The sequence below is a fragment of the Gobio gobio genome (genome assembly GCF_949357685.1).
Source record: "Gobio gobio genome assembly, chromosome: 1".
Classification (NCBI taxonomy): Eukaryota; Metazoa; Chordata; class Actinopteri; order Cypriniformes; family Gobionidae; genus Gobio; species Gobio gobio.
The window spans coordinates 60,694,273-60,709,895 of NC_137097.1; the positions used below are offsets into that span (position 1 = coordinate 60,694,273).

The window sequence follows — 15,623 nt, forward strand, 5'->3', positions numbered from 1 at the left end:
GTGGCCAAAGACTGAAGTCGCAAGGTCACATGACCTGGGTGTGCTGTGTTGCGAAGTACGTACACCTGCTGAGACGGAACAACGAGCTTGTTGGCGTGGAATTGGGAAAAGCCTTTAGGAAAATAATCGTGTATACTTTTCTTTGCCTCGGGGTTTTTATCACAATCCATTAGATTCCCGTCCCGGCTGTTTTCACCGAGCTGACTGACTTCCATCAGACCTGTCAATAGTTAAACGAGGAAGTGCGCTTTTGACTCATCGGTGTCGTCGCACGGGCCGTGTCTACCTATGGCTATATGTCGTATATTGATCTTTCTGTAAGCACTGATGTATGCAAAGAATTTATTATTTTAGTCCCCCTGCGATGTTCAGAGTTAAGTGACGTCTGTTAAAGGGATTTGAGTTTGCTCGCACTGAACTCTCACAGGTGTTGACAGTAACAGGGTAAGTGTTTCATACATATCTGTAAACTCGTCTTTCCTTCTGTTACAATAATATGTTTGGTTTAAATGATTGATAGATAACTTCTCTTATCTTTTAGTTCAACAATTACTCAGAAAATACTACTAAAACGAAACCGTGATAAATAATAAATGATAGTCTTGAGACCTTCAAAAAACGAAAGACGCTTTCTTTCTCCTGATGACGCTAAACTGTACTTACAAAGGTACATTTGAGTAAGAAAACATTAGTAATCATGGTTTCCATTATAAGTGTTTGTAAAGTGAACTATACCCTACATATAACGTCTTTGTCATTGGAAAATAAATCTTACAATCTATAGATATAGATGTTATCACTGATTCTTGAGATAATGACAACATGTTTTAGATGTTAAAAAATAAAAACTAACTCAACATTATTACAAATTTGTATTTTTGTAGACAAAGGTCTCAGATAATGAACCACGTAAGGGAACAGGCTTATTTCTTAATATATATTTATGTTTTTCAAAAAAATGTATATTTATTCTCTCTATAACTTAATTTGTGTCAACTCTGTCAGACACTAAAACCATGCTAATTTAATTTAAACTGTCCAATAACAATGTAACGTCTTCAGTTATGTAATATTGGTGTTCAGTAAAGGAGCTAAGTCAAAAAATAAATGTTCTGTTTCTGAACAACCCAGTTTCTAAATTCCTAAATTCTCCTCCCTCCTTTTAATATTAAACATCACCAATGTTCTTGGGTAATTAAGACATGCTATCATGTAGTTCCATTGATGTTTTAACATTTTTACACAATAAATTGAAACAAGAATAAGACATTTTTCAAAATTAACAAAAACCTTCACCCGATGGTGTAAAATACTGAGTTGACAAACACTGATGGTGTTGACAAAGGTCGAGCTGAGGCCAAATATGCAGTATATGTAAATAGAATCATGAAACGGCATTAGAAGAATTCCCCAATGTGTAAAAAACATATTAAATCAAATAATGAGACTTTTTGAGAGCACTTGTCAACCATCAGACATAAAACCTGACGGATTTGACGTCTGACGGAGTTGACAAAATTGAATTATTTTTCCACCTTAATCACGTGTTGTACAGTGGAGCAGTTTTTTTTTTGTCCTCAGTTGAAGCTGCCTTAATAAACTTATCAAAATGGCAAGATTTATCCCATAACTATTTACAGAAACTATTACACTGCGATGACTGATTTGACATGTTATGGCTGTGACCGCAGAGACTTCAATATTGTTTGTTTAAAATATAAAAAATATATAACTTCCAGGACTTTGTGTCCTACTGTGAGATCCACAATGTGCAGGAAATAGTAAATGCTCTTCAGAGTTAAAGCTGCCCATGACACTGCCTGATTTATTCAGAATTATAAAAAATCCTGACGGAGTTGACGCAAAGTGAGGACACAACTTTTATAGCTATTTTTTTATGGAAAATATAATTCAATATTTACTTTTTGTATTGTTTGATATCTTAAAAATCCCCGCCTTTTAATGTAACTGTGTATTTTTTTTATTTGTTGCATTTTTAAACACTTTGTTTGGCAGTTTTACATTGTGACCTAATGCTGAGGACAGGTTAGATGACATGTGTTTCCAAGTATTGAGTGTGCTTTTAAAATAATACTAAATAAATTATTTAAAAGTATAAGCAATAAATGTCCTGAGTATACAAATTACCCTTAGACTACCCTGAGAGATCCACAATGAGCAGGATTTTTAGGTATTTTATTGTGTTGATATTCTTACTTTTTAACATAAATAGGGCTTTTGTGTTTGGGACATGTTTTGTCCCTTATCTCAAGAATCAGTGTTATATTTCATTTAGAGATTAAGCATAATGCAGTCAGTAATAATATAAATTAATACTTTTATTCAGGAAGAAAGCAGTAAATTGATTAAAAGTGACTGTAAAAACATTTATAATGTTAAAAAAATCATTTGTTACATTAAATGCTGTTCGTTTGAAGCCTGAAAAAAAAAGTAGCAACATTTATTGTTTTTAACCGTTTTCAACATGATAATGATAAGATATGTTTCTTGAGCATTAAATCATCATATTAGAATGATTTCTGAAGGATCATGTGACACTGAAGACTGCAGCAAATTCAGTCTTGCCATCACAGGAATAAATTACATAAATTTAGCCTTGCTGAGCAAGCATTAGACACTTAATTAAACAAATTAAATGAAATCTTACTGACCGTAAACTTTTGAACAATAGTTTATGAGGAAGGTGTAAATGAAAGATATAATAAATATTTATAACTAATCTAATATCATTTGGTTATACAATTTTCTTTTTTTCTACAGATGAATGAGTCTACTACAGCGAATTTCAGCACCTTGTCAGCGGGTTCAGATAAAAACATGGATAATGCAGTCCCTTTGTCGTCATACTCAATGCTGTCAAATATAACTGACATGTCTAACCTGACCGTGATCAGGTCAGGTAATGGAACTCAAGTAGTGGGGGACGACAAGATCTTCCTCAACACCCCCACTGCTCAAGCCTTGTCAGGCATTTTCGTTTGGTCTGCACTCATCATCACCTGTCATCAGGTAGGCTAATATACAGGAACTAAATGTCTCTGATGTGTTTGTAGACAAGTAATTCATAGAAATCCTTATACAGCCAGGCACTCGCACATCCAGCACAATTTTTGATGCAGCGGGGCTGCTTATTTAGCAACAGAAAGGCATCACTGCTGATTTTAAACCAGTATGAGGCGTAGCCACTAGCCAGTATGGGCCATGAGGTGAGGAGCAAATCTCAGCATTAAATGGAGTGGTATTGTGGCCTGGGGAGAGCTGGAGGCACTAAAAGCTGTGGTTCATTCAGAGCACAGGCAAATAAAAGCAAATAACCTAGGCGGGGAAAACACAAGCTGTTCCAAGCTGTCTCTTCCCTCTTTCCTGACCAGAGGCTCATTATCATCTGCAGATCTTGATAATACTATGTTTTAAGGTTAATTTCTGTTACACAGTCATTAAAAACTACAGTAATAACTAACCCTCCAATCCCTGCCTCCAGTGCTTATCGATCATCAGAGATCAATAAATACCTGTCTGTTTGTTCAGAACAGTCATCCATGTTTTCTTTGCTCTAATGATCCGTTCAGAGCGCTGTTAGCTGTCCTTGACCAATGCAAGTTAACTACAGAGCGCAGTGGTGCCTGTCCCCAGAGCTGATAAGAGTGCTGTGTAAACACAGAAATATGGCTATAGTGCGAGGGTACTGTAACCAGTATTACATGTGCCCTGATGTGCCATCTGCAGTGTGCACTTTAGATCTCTACTGGAAGTTTTTTTTTTTTTTAAAGGAAAAGATATGACAAGATCTCGTGTGTGTGTGTGTGTGTGTGTGTGTGTGTGTGTGTGTGTGTGTGTGGCAGTATTTCAATTGGCCATTGGTATTTTAAAGTTGGCCTATATATATATATATATATATATATATATATATATATATATAAAAAAAGTATGCATTACGTTTTGTGTACTATTTCAATATATTTTAGAATGTAATTTATTGATGTCAAGGCAAATTTTTCAACAGCCATTTTCTTTATTCTCATATGCTGATTTTGTGCTCAAGAAACATGTCTTGTTTTTAACAATGTTTAAACAGTTTTTTTGTGGTACTAAAATTTGATTAATTTAATGCATCCTTGCTGTATAAAAGTATTAATTTCTTTAAAGGGTACATAACGCACACAGTTTCTGCCAATCTCATGTTAATCCTGAGTATCTGTAGAGTAGCATTGCATCCTTCATATCTCCGAAGAGTCTTTAGTTTTATCATATTTATAAAAGACAGATACACTGTACCGATTCTTTCCGAAAACAGCTGAACTCATGGAGGCACGCAGTGGGCGGAGCTAAATAGTCACGAGTGCATGCGCACACAGACAAAAAACATCATGGCATTATCCCTCGATAACTTTCGATTCACTATACGTTTTTGTTGTTGGTTTATATTATACCAGTAGAGATGGTGGTCCAGTGGGTTAAACCTCTTAATTGATATGCAGTAGGTTGCTGGTTCGATCCCAGCGGTCACCACCTGTGTGTCCTTGAGCAAGGCACTTTACTCTTTTTTGGATAAAAGCATCTGCCAAATACATAAATGTAAATGTACAAATGTATTTACCATCTGCAGATCTTGATAATCCTATGTTATAAGGTTAATTTCTTTTACACAGTCATTAAAAACTACAAGAAAAACTAACCCAATAAAACAGACATTTGATGCAGTTTCACTCACCGCCTGTGGTTTCGACTCATGATGGGGAACACACTTGCCGAACTCCGTTGCTGCTCCAGAAAAACAAACTGTATCCACTGTTTCCTTATCGCTGTTATTTGGGAAGCTGAACAAGGTCATATTTCCCTCACAATCAGAAACGCATTTCTTTAGTGACATTGATTTTGTTGTCTAAAAACAAAATGACAGCACTGCCGACGGCTTCCGTAACCCGAACGAAGCTCGTTGATGGTCGTGCTCTTGCTCTGGTTGATGTCATACAGGGCCTTACTCGGAAAAAAAACTTTCTAAAACTTATTCAAATCCTGAAGGAGTGTATTTGGCACAGAAATACTTTTTTTTAATTTTGGCCATGTGTAGCATGAGAAATCCAACTCTTTAACAGTGTAAATAAGTCAGAATGCATGAAATAGCTTTAGACCCCCCCCCCCCCCCCCCACATTAAAAAAGGACCGATCACAAACTTTTGAATGTGTGTGTGTGTATTGATAACCATGAAGTTGTTTGAGCGAATGTGGGCAAAGGATGGCTATTTTGTGTTATTTGTTTGATTTTCATAGTTTTATTTCTAAAAGAGCTTTTTATTCTAAAATGTGGAAAACGGTATGATTACAGTGAGTAGGTGCATCCAAACATCAGACATGGTAGTGTGAGTTCACTAGTTTAAAGCAGAAACTACAGCGAGAGCAATATTTGTGCACCCAGCCTTTGTTTATAGAGGAAGTTCTTTTTTGTTTGATGGCGTTATCAGTAAACTTTACACCGGCGTTATCAGTAAAATAGAGCGATAAGGGCAGTTTCTTAGACACCAGACTGTTCAATAAGTCTTCTTGCTGAGGTTTGGTCACCTCTTTATAGATATGAACATGCTGAGCAGTTCTAATTTGCTCGGGTATTTCCCTGCCCTTTATATTTTCCTGTTCATTACTGCTAAAAGCTCTTCATACCTGAATATCCATTTCTGTCGCATATGAATGAGTTCACTGTTTTGCCTATGGCAAGATGAAATCAGTTGGTGGTGGATGAGTTTTGTGTAAAAGTAATTGTCAGGTGAAGTGCCGGCACAGTATGAATATACCCATCTTGTGTGTCGAATAACCAATTATGTTTGCAGACATTGTTCGGTTTCGGGAAAGGCTGAAATCTAATTTCCTTGCTCTTGCTGGTATGTTTTGAATCCCTTTTCATTGCAGCCGATATGACCCAAGAAGAAATTTAATATAGAATATGCTTCTCAAGCATCTGTTATGTAATTGAACTACTGGGATGGTACTGATGGAGAGCAGAGGTCAGGAAAGGTATTTCTTCAGCTATGAATTGCAGTGCCCACAGTGTCCCCGGAGGACTTTGATTTGATTGCCTCCAAAGCATCTTGCGTGCCATATGAAAGCCAACACCTCTGAGAAGCTGACGGTTTTGAAGCGGCCGAACAGCGTTGGGATGCTTTATAGAGCCCCTGTGTAGTGGTTTTCCTCTTCAAGTCATAATCAAGTCAAAACAGTCTGCTTTTTGTCTCTCAGCCTAGCAGCAGAACGACTCATCTACCGCCACCTCATCCGCGGCTTTGCAAACTGCCGCCTGCGGAGGGTTGCGTGAGGCAACATATGTAAATCCTGAGGAGATTAAAGGAGCCCTCAGGATTGTTTTAGTATTTCACAGCCTTTCTCGAATTCGCTACAAAAGATTCTCCCGGCGGAGCTTTCTTTACACTCTGCATACTAAAGGCAGAAATTGAGACTGCGTTCCTAAAACACACTGTTCGGAAGTGACTGATTTGCCTGTAAAACTTTCCCATCAGTGCCAGGGAAATCAAAGGAGTCTTTGAAAACCAGCTATTTAGAACATAAGCACCTTCTGGGCCAGCCCCTCTTAAGTGAATTGTTATATATGGCACTGACAAGTCGCCGACAGCACTCTTTGGTCCCAGCTCTCTAGTTTTTACAAGCGTTGTGGTCTTAAAGTTGGTGGTGCACCTTGTGATTCACCGGCTCTTGTTTTTTGGGGCCTCACAGCTCCATCAGCAGTTCTTCTCTGCTTCAGACAGGTTGTAATTAGCTTTGGCTGCAATTCTGCGTCAGCCAGCAGACAGTCAATGGCCAGAGCCATTACTGTGAGCGCGGCTCTCTCTCACTGTCAGCTCCACATTATGGAGACTATGAACTTATTTCCCCTGCAGGCTAGGTGAAATGGAGGACATCAGTTCAGAGAGCAACTCCCCTTGCTTTTTCGAGAGCCCACAAATGCATCAAGCCTCCACCCGTGGAATGAAGGACTCAAATAATCTGATTTCAAATGATTGAGTGTCCAAGAGTTTAAAGAGCCCAGTGAATATTGAGCCCCCTTAGTAATATTGTGAAGTTCAAAAGGGACTTTAAGGACATGCACAGGCATCACAAACTCCATAGTATTTTTTCAAATGTAGATGATAAAAACGGTAGGGCCAAACTTTAAAACTATATTACCGATATATGCACACAGTAGTGCCCAGAGGGGATATTTGACCCTGAAAGTTAGATTTAACCATCACAATATAAGGACAATATTATATTTTAAATATGTATTTATCGGACAAACTTATTAATAAAAAATGCAAGCTACAGGTTGTATTTTACAATGCATAGAAAAACAAAAACTCAGGAGCAGCATGTACTACAACATAATTATTTATTAATATGTTGTTGGTTTTGTGGTCATAATTTCTTTGTATGGCAGCCTGTCCAAGAATTATGTCCACACAATTTGGCCTGTTTCATTGCATTATGAAAAATTAAACGGTAGACTCTAATCACAACTACACAGTATGATTATAAAACCATGAAATAACGTATTAATATTTAAATAATTAAGGGTTATAAATACATTTAGGTTAATAAACTACATTACTATATTATGCAAAAATTAAGTGTAGTTTTAGTGGTACAACAGCTTTTCACTCGAGCAGAACATTTTAAGAGGACCGCGTTATTTACCACTAAATGGTTCAGAGATGGGTTATTATAGTTAAACTAAAACAATTAGCTGAAATTAAATGAGTTTATTTTTATATATATATATAATATAATATTTAAAAAACTTTTTTAATTTCAGCTAATTGTCAAGGCTTTTTTTTCATTTTGTTTATAAAATTTGACTTCAGTTTTAGTTTATTTATTTTAGTTAAAGAAAAAAAATACATTTAAAAGGAACTTAAAGTGAAAAAAACACATCAAACTTACTAAAACTTTAAAATGAAAACAGAAAATGTAGAAAAATAAAAACTAATAATAATGTTGTGTGGTAACTGCAATATTTAAAACTGAGATGTATATCATAATACTACATAAACGATAAACATGATTAATCCATTGCTTGGTTGCCACCTGTCATAAAAAAAAAAAAAAAAAGACAGTTTGTAGCTACAACATCATTAAAAAAACATGCATGTATTGTGTCAATGGTGTTCAACGTTTTCACTTTGAAGCGTGTAGTTAATATCCGGTCAGCATTAGTGTGGTTAAACATTGCTCTGCATTGTTTGGTTAGTTCTGTTAGCCGCCATAAACTGTTATAGATTTTTAGTTATCTGTTTACTGTTATTACACTGGTATTAATGCATACAAGTTCCTATTTGTCCAGCTCACTTTTCCTCATACCTTTTACTATAGCAGTGTCTGCTGATAGACACTTCACTTTTTGAACTACTTGTCTTGAACTACACTACTTTTTGATCTGCTCCAGTGCACAGTTTAATCATTTGCATTAACTTTGTTTGCAATTTAAAGGGCACCTATTATGCCCCTTTTTACAAGATGTTATATAAGTCTCGGATGTCCCAAGAGTGTGTCTGTGAAGTTTCAGACCAAAATTCCTAACAGATCATTTAATATACCATTTTGAAAATACCAATTTTTGGGTTTGAGAAAAATGAGCTGTTTTGTGTGCGTCTCCTTTAAATGCAAATGAGCTGCTGCTCCCCACCCCATAGGGCGGAGCGTGTGATTTGTTCACAGCTTGTGAACACGCGAATGAAAACTGAAACATGATGCATCTGTTTGGCTTTAATTTTCATCTCTATGGCAGATATGCTCATGTGACATTGCGGTAGGGCTGGGCGATAAAACAATAACGATATGTATCGCGATAGACACGTAATCGATATCAATTAAAAATGCGTTCGAAAAACTTTCTATTTTTTTTATTATTATTTATTTTTTTTACATTTTCTTTTCGTTGGAAGAAACCAGAGGTTGCGAAGCAAGTTTGGTTGCATGAACAAAGGCACTCACTCTCTGGTTACCAAGCAACGTAGGGAGTGACACACTAACAGCCAATCATGTGACTGTATCATGTTTGGTTGCGCCATATCGTTGTCTCGTGTTGGATTCTTCAGTAAACAGAACCGGCGTCGAGTGATAAATGAGTGCCGTAGCGAGCAAGGAAATTGTTGAAAAAAACAGGAAAACAAGTCAGCTAGCCAGTATGGCAGTTTTTTGGATTTTATAAGTCTGACCGTAGTCAGACCAATGTCGTCTGCAAATTATGCAAGACCGTCGTTCCCACCAAGACTGGTAATACCACAAACTTGTTTTACCACCTTAAGTCTGGTTTATACTTTCGTCTGGCTCCGCAACGCGAGCCTCATCCTTTTGGGGCGACATGGAGAGGTACTCTACATCAGTGCCTTATGACAAAGCATCTAAACGGTACAAAGAAATAACAGTACAAAGGAGGCACTGCACCTTAATGTTAGGAGATAATTAAGTGTTCATTGTGATTTTACACTTGTGTTTACATGTGTGTTTTCCGTGGTTGTATTGACATTTCTGCCTTTATAACTGAGGGGATTATAATCTGAGGAGGGTTAAGTTTAAAATAAAAATGTTTAAATGTAATATATTTTTCCCCTAGTCCTTATTTTAAATAGGTCATAAAAAAATATAAATAATTATCGATATCGACCGATTTGAAACACTTGTCGTGTGAACAATCGTGATACAGTTTTCAGCCATATCGCCCAGCCCTACATTGCCGTTCTTGGTGGTTGTGCAATAATTTTTTCAATGTTTTTGTTTAAGTAATCTTTAAAAAAATTATATTGTTTGTTTGATGCTAATTAATTGAATGCAGATCCACAACCTGCTTTCTGGAATACACCCCTAATCTAATGCACACAAGGTTATATCAGAAACATACAAAGTTCACATGAAAACATTTGTTTATGTCTGTGCACGTATGCAGCAAGTACAGAAATCCCGTTTGTGTATTAGATCTGTGTATTAAAGTGAAAGCAGTGTAATATACAGTACCTACTGCTATATCTGCTGTTAATATGAATCAAACAACAAGAGAGAAACAGAAAATCACTCACTGCTCTTGACTGAATAACTTTAGTAGCTTTAATAAGAACACATTTCTTACTTAAACGCTGCTGTTAAATGCTCTGGCGAGGAGATCAACATGGCGGGCTGTGTATGTACAGCTCACTGAGGGCGGGGTCTATGCTAATACGGCAGTGTCCATCAACACTCGTGGGCGGGGCCTGTAAAATGTGATGTCATATTGCCCAGAATCTGCAAACACCTTGTTCTGAGACACTACTTATGATTTATGGGGATTAATAAAAAAGAGTGGGTGGATTTTTACCATTATAGGGTGGCTGTGTACACGCACTGCCAACACGCAGTTATTGCCCTTTAAGTCAGACTTATTTATTTTTTTGTCAAGCATGAGCACTTCTTGTCTTTCTTAACACAATTTTTGTCTTTTATAGATATACTTGCACCTGAGGTCGTACACGGTGCCAAACGAGCAGCGCTACATCATCCGCATCCTCTTCATTGTCCCTATCTTTGCTTTCGACTCCTGGCTCAGCCTGCTGTTCATCAGTAATGACCAGTATTATGTGTATTTCGACTCTGTTCGTGACTGCTATGAAGGTACAGTAAATCTGAGCTGCTCTCTGCCCTTACATCCTCTCATGCCTCACGGGTGTAATATTATTCAGCCCAAATATAACACTGGTGGAATGACGTGTGCTGTTGTTTGTAAATCTGGCCTGCAGTGAGGGAGGAGAGCCTGTTTTACAGACATAGGGTGGCGGGTTTCATAGAGGGAAAATGGATACATGTTCATTGTAACAGGACAAACCTGTTGGACATGGCACAGTCAGAAAAGAGGCTGGCCAAATGTCTCTGTTATCGTCTTTTCATGCCTATCCTACTCCTCCTCCTAGACAATGACGATTTAAAGTCGTTTTTTTTTTCTGTGTTATTTAAGTTGCATGGTAAAAATTCTGAAGTTCAAAGTGATTGTTTTATTCTTAACTAGGGTATGTAAGATTTTAAGGTTTTTGAAAGAAGTCGCTTATGCTCATCAAGGCGGTATTTATTTGATCAAAAATACTCTTCAGTGTCACATGATGACCCTACAGAAATAATTCTAATATGCTGATTTGGTGAAACATTTCTCATTTTGATGGATAGAAAGTGTAAAAGAACAGCCTTTATTTGGCATATAAATCTTCTGTAACAATGTAAATCTCTTTACTGTCACTTTTAATGCATCCTTTCTGATTAAAATAAATATAATTGTAAGTTCAAAGATGTTAAGTCTTGGACATAGACCATCAGTAAAATATTACCACAAGTAATAGTTGTACACACTGAGAGACAATGAGATCTGACCATCTAATCAGTCTTTAAATAGACCTCTCAGGTTAAGACACTAACTCCTCCTCCATCTTGACCCGTTTTTTTTTTTTTTTCTTCCCACAAACGGATAATTATCTGTCATATCAAACATGTTATTTATGCTTATTTAAAACTTTCACTGCTAATTGTTTAAGTTAGGCTCTCATGTATGATTTCTTTTTCTTTTATTCTTTAAGCATTCGTGATATATAACTTCCTGAGTCTGTCTTTTGAGTACCTCGGGGGAGAAAGTGCCATCATGTCAGAAATAAGAGGAAAGCCCATTCAGTGAGTGTCTCTCTATTTATTTTTTTAATTGCTAGGTGAATAAACCTAGTGAGCAGCATTTTAAGGCATGGTAGGTCCACTCCCTTTACAAAGGCTTAAAGGGATGGTTCACAAAAAATAAAAATTGTCATCTACTCACCCTTGTGTTGTTCCAAATCTGCAAGACTTCCGTTCATCTTCGAAGCACAAATGAAGATCTTTTTAATAAAATCTGATCAATTTCTGTCCCTCCATTGACAGCTACGCAACTATAACTTTGACGCGTCAAAGGGTTCATAAAGAGATCAGAAAATTTGGACTAAACCGCTCAATTCATATGGGTTAGTTTTACGAAGAGACTTGATTGCTTTATATGATGAACAGATTGATTTTATTCACATATTAACACTGATCAGCGAACATAAACAGAAGCTCAACTGAACCTGATTGACACGTGTGAGAACAAACCTCATTAGTTGTTCCAGAAGCTCAAGCGTGCGGTGTAACACGCGAGAATGAACCTCATTGGTTCTTGCGGAAGCTCAAACGTGTGACGTAATGGGAGAATGAACCTCGTTGGTCCTTGCGGAAGCTCAAATGTGCGTGTAACACATAAGAATGCACCTCTTTTGATTCTTGTATGTCAAGCAAGCATGATTTGAACTTCCATTTAGCATAACTGATGTGTGCATTAAATGTTTAAATGTGCATGTAAATGAAAGACTTCCCCCGCAGAAAGTCCCTGCTCATGAGGTAGTACTTTTTCAAAGTTCAGGAACTTTCAGGGGTGGGACTTGGGCACTGACTATGGAGATTGGTTGAGTTCACACAGCATTTTGTTGGCTGACTCCACGCAGCATTTTATTTTAAATGCATGTTGCGGTGCGTGCAGTAAGAGGCTTTTTTTATTCGAATCAACAATGGAGTTTAAAAAAATAAGACAGATGCACCAACGAAATCCAGCGGGAACTGGAAAGTTGCGAGCAATCACCTGACTAATTTGCCTAATCTTCAGGGTACTTTAGACCACGATGGAAACGCAGACAGCAACAGGTCAAACTGCCAAAGTTCCTGGGACAAATTGTTCCGGGTAATTTCGGTGGAAACGCGGCTTAACTTAAATCTGTTCAGCGTATAAAGCGATTGCGTCTCTTCAGAAAACTTTAACTAAACCACTCAATTTATGTGGATTAGTTTTACGTTCTCTTTATGAACTTTTTGAAGCTTCAAAGTGGTAGTTGCGTAGCTGCCAATGGAGGGACAGAAATCGCTCTGATTTTATAAAAAAAAAAAAAAATAATCTTAATTTGTGTTCTGAAGATGAACGAAAGTCTTATGGGTTTGGAAGGACATGAGGGTGAGTAAATAATGATAGGATTTTCATTTTTGGATGGACTAATCCTTTAATTACGCTGCCCCCTAAAATACAAAATTTTGGCCAAATTCAAGGAGCGGCAAAATTCTAATCCAAAAAAGCATTGCGAAGTGCTTGGAGAAGACAACTCCTACATGGTGGAAAATGCGGGCAGAATGTTGATTTTAAAATATATTTCACTGGACATAATTAAACACCTCATGAAGCTCCTCGAAGTATGGTAGCCACCATCTCCATTTTACATTTTGGAGGAATCGGAGTTAAATCACCTAGATGGCCACCATGGCTAACCTCTAGGTTAAAGCTCTGACAACATTTAAAATTTTTTGTGCAAAAAACAAATTGTGCCTGCCTGTGTCTTAAGAGATCAATTCATCAAACTACCCTCTAGAATAGCATTACATGTTCGTCTTAATTTGTCTTTGAAAGGTCCAGTTGCCTATATGGGACATGCTGTTTGGTAGGAATTAGTTACTCCATTGGCTTCCTGAGATTCTGCAAGCAGGTTTGTTCCTGATTTCCTATAAAATCCAAATGACTTTTCCCTCAACATGTTTTTCATAGCATTTCTTATTACTTTGAAAATCTGAGATGTAAAATCTGGAATTTTTAAGTGTGGTCTCATACTTTTGGACCCCACTTTATGCCTCATATGCCATTGTTTTGTAAGGACAAACTGCGATGTGTAAATGGCGTGATTGTTATTAATAGAGTCATAATTCCTGAACCTTTATCTACCTTTTGTACCTGAATTGTCCTGAAGTAGCAGCTGTTATCTTTGTAACATTGTCTTTCCTCAGGAGCTCCAGTGGTTAATGTAGGATTAAAAACAGTAGGAAGCAGGTGCAAGTAGCAGGATAATGAGCACAAAAAATAGCTATTGCCGCCAGTCTGAAACTGTCTGTGCGGCAGCTGAGGAACTCGCTCACACTTTGAGAAAATAATACTGATGGAAATTGGATTTGAGAGCCCCATCCCCCCCAAAAAACTGAAAAGAATGTGAATGGAACTTTTTAAAATAGGAAGTGGAATTTCAAAACACATAAATCTGTCTGACCAGACACCTACATGTAGGATTTTCAAAGCATTACCTTGCGACATACACCAGACTGTAGCGGAGACAGCGCGTGCTTTGATTATTTTTCACACAGACGGCTTCGATTTAAAACTTGAATTCTACATTGATGGTTCAAGCAGTCGATTTCGACTTGCATGTAGTGAGATTGGGGGAAAATTCTCCTTTGTGTCATTCTCAATGAGTGGATTTGTCAGTCATGTCAAACATTGTGTTGATTATGTAAGAAATAAGCACTTCTTGTCAAAAATAAGCATGTAACATTACCATGCCTTTGAAAATAATGAGGACTGGAAGTTCTCTATCACTCAAACTGTATTAGAAGCCCGTGCTGACTAAATAGAACAGGCGTAAAAACCCAACCATCACCATTACTCATTGACTTCTGTTGCTAATGTCATCATCTAGGCCACGCTTCAGTTCTGTGTCATCAAGCCCATCATGGCTGTCATCACCATCCTTCTGCAGGCTTTTGGAAAATATCACGATGGAGATTTTAAGTGAGCCATTTATTCATTTCATCTTGTATCGACATCCCTTAATAACACAACATCTGCCTTTTTAAATGAGCTGTGCTTCACTCCTTGTGATGTTTCTCTTCATATAGTGTAACGGGAGGTTACCTTTACATCACCATCATCTACAACATCTCTGTCAGTTTGGCTCTCTATGCCCTCTTCCTCTTCTACTTCGCCACCAGTGACCTTCTGAGACCTTTTGAGCCTGTGCTCAAATTCCTCACCATCAAATCCGTCATCTTCCTCTCGTTCTGGCAAGGTGGGTTACTCTGCATTCTTATTTTATATGTTCAGCATTCATCTCAAGCTGTTCATTGGTAGCCAAATACACCAACTATTTGTGAGAAATTGTTCATAGTAGTATTCAATTGGTCATGGGATCTCAACATGGAAACCTGTTTGTCAAAATGTACTTTGTACATTTGTAAAGATAAAATAAGCATTAAAACAACAACAACAAAAAAATCTTATTTTAAATCACCACCTCAACAACTTTTTTCATTGAAGAATTATAAAAAAAATTGTGATTTGTATTGAATAAAAAGTTATATTAATGAATAAAATCTTGTAAATCATTGAGTATTTTTAATTTTTTTCTATTGATGCCAAAAAAAATATATTTTATTGGGTAGAAATTTTGAGCAAAAAAGATATACTTTTATCTAGTATATAATGAACAACTAGAAGATTCATTGGGCCTTTGCATATTGTTGTGGACAGTAGCTATGATTCTTTCCAACTATTTTTATTAGAGGTCAACCGATTAATCGGTTTTGCCGATTAATCGGCACCGATAGTTTATTGGTGGAACAATCGTTATCAGCAAAAATCCTCACCAATAGTTTTCCTGTGTTGCGTCCGTTGCTGGAGCGACTGAGACGGGTACGCTGTCATTACACAGTACAAGAGCTCTGAGATGGGTCTGTTGGCATGATATAGTACGAGAGTGGCCTCTAGAGGCAAGAAAAAAACTCACGTGTGTTTACAT

The 15,623-nt window shown here is 37.1% G+C and overlaps 1 protein-coding gene across 1 annotated transcript in view; it reads left to right on the forward strand.

Annotated features, from left to right (window-relative positions):
• tmem184a (transmembrane protein 184a) overlaps positions 1-15,623 on the forward strand; it is a 26,824-nt gene continuing 11,201 nt past the window's right edge. The window contains exons 1-7 of the mRNA XM_079825234.1: positions 1-444; positions 2,782-3,030; positions 10,482-10,647; positions 11,598-11,688; positions 13,472-13,547; positions 14,526-14,617; positions 14,725-14,894. Coding sequence (XP_079681360.1) covers positions 2,782-3,030; positions 10,482-10,647; positions 11,598-11,688; positions 13,472-13,547; positions 14,526-14,617; positions 14,725-14,894 — 844 coding nt within the window. The 5' untranslated portion in view covers positions 1-444. The remainder of the gene's footprint in view (positions 445-2,781; positions 3,031-10,481; positions 10,648-11,597; positions 11,689-13,471; positions 13,548-14,525; positions 14,618-14,724; positions 14,895-15,623) is intronic.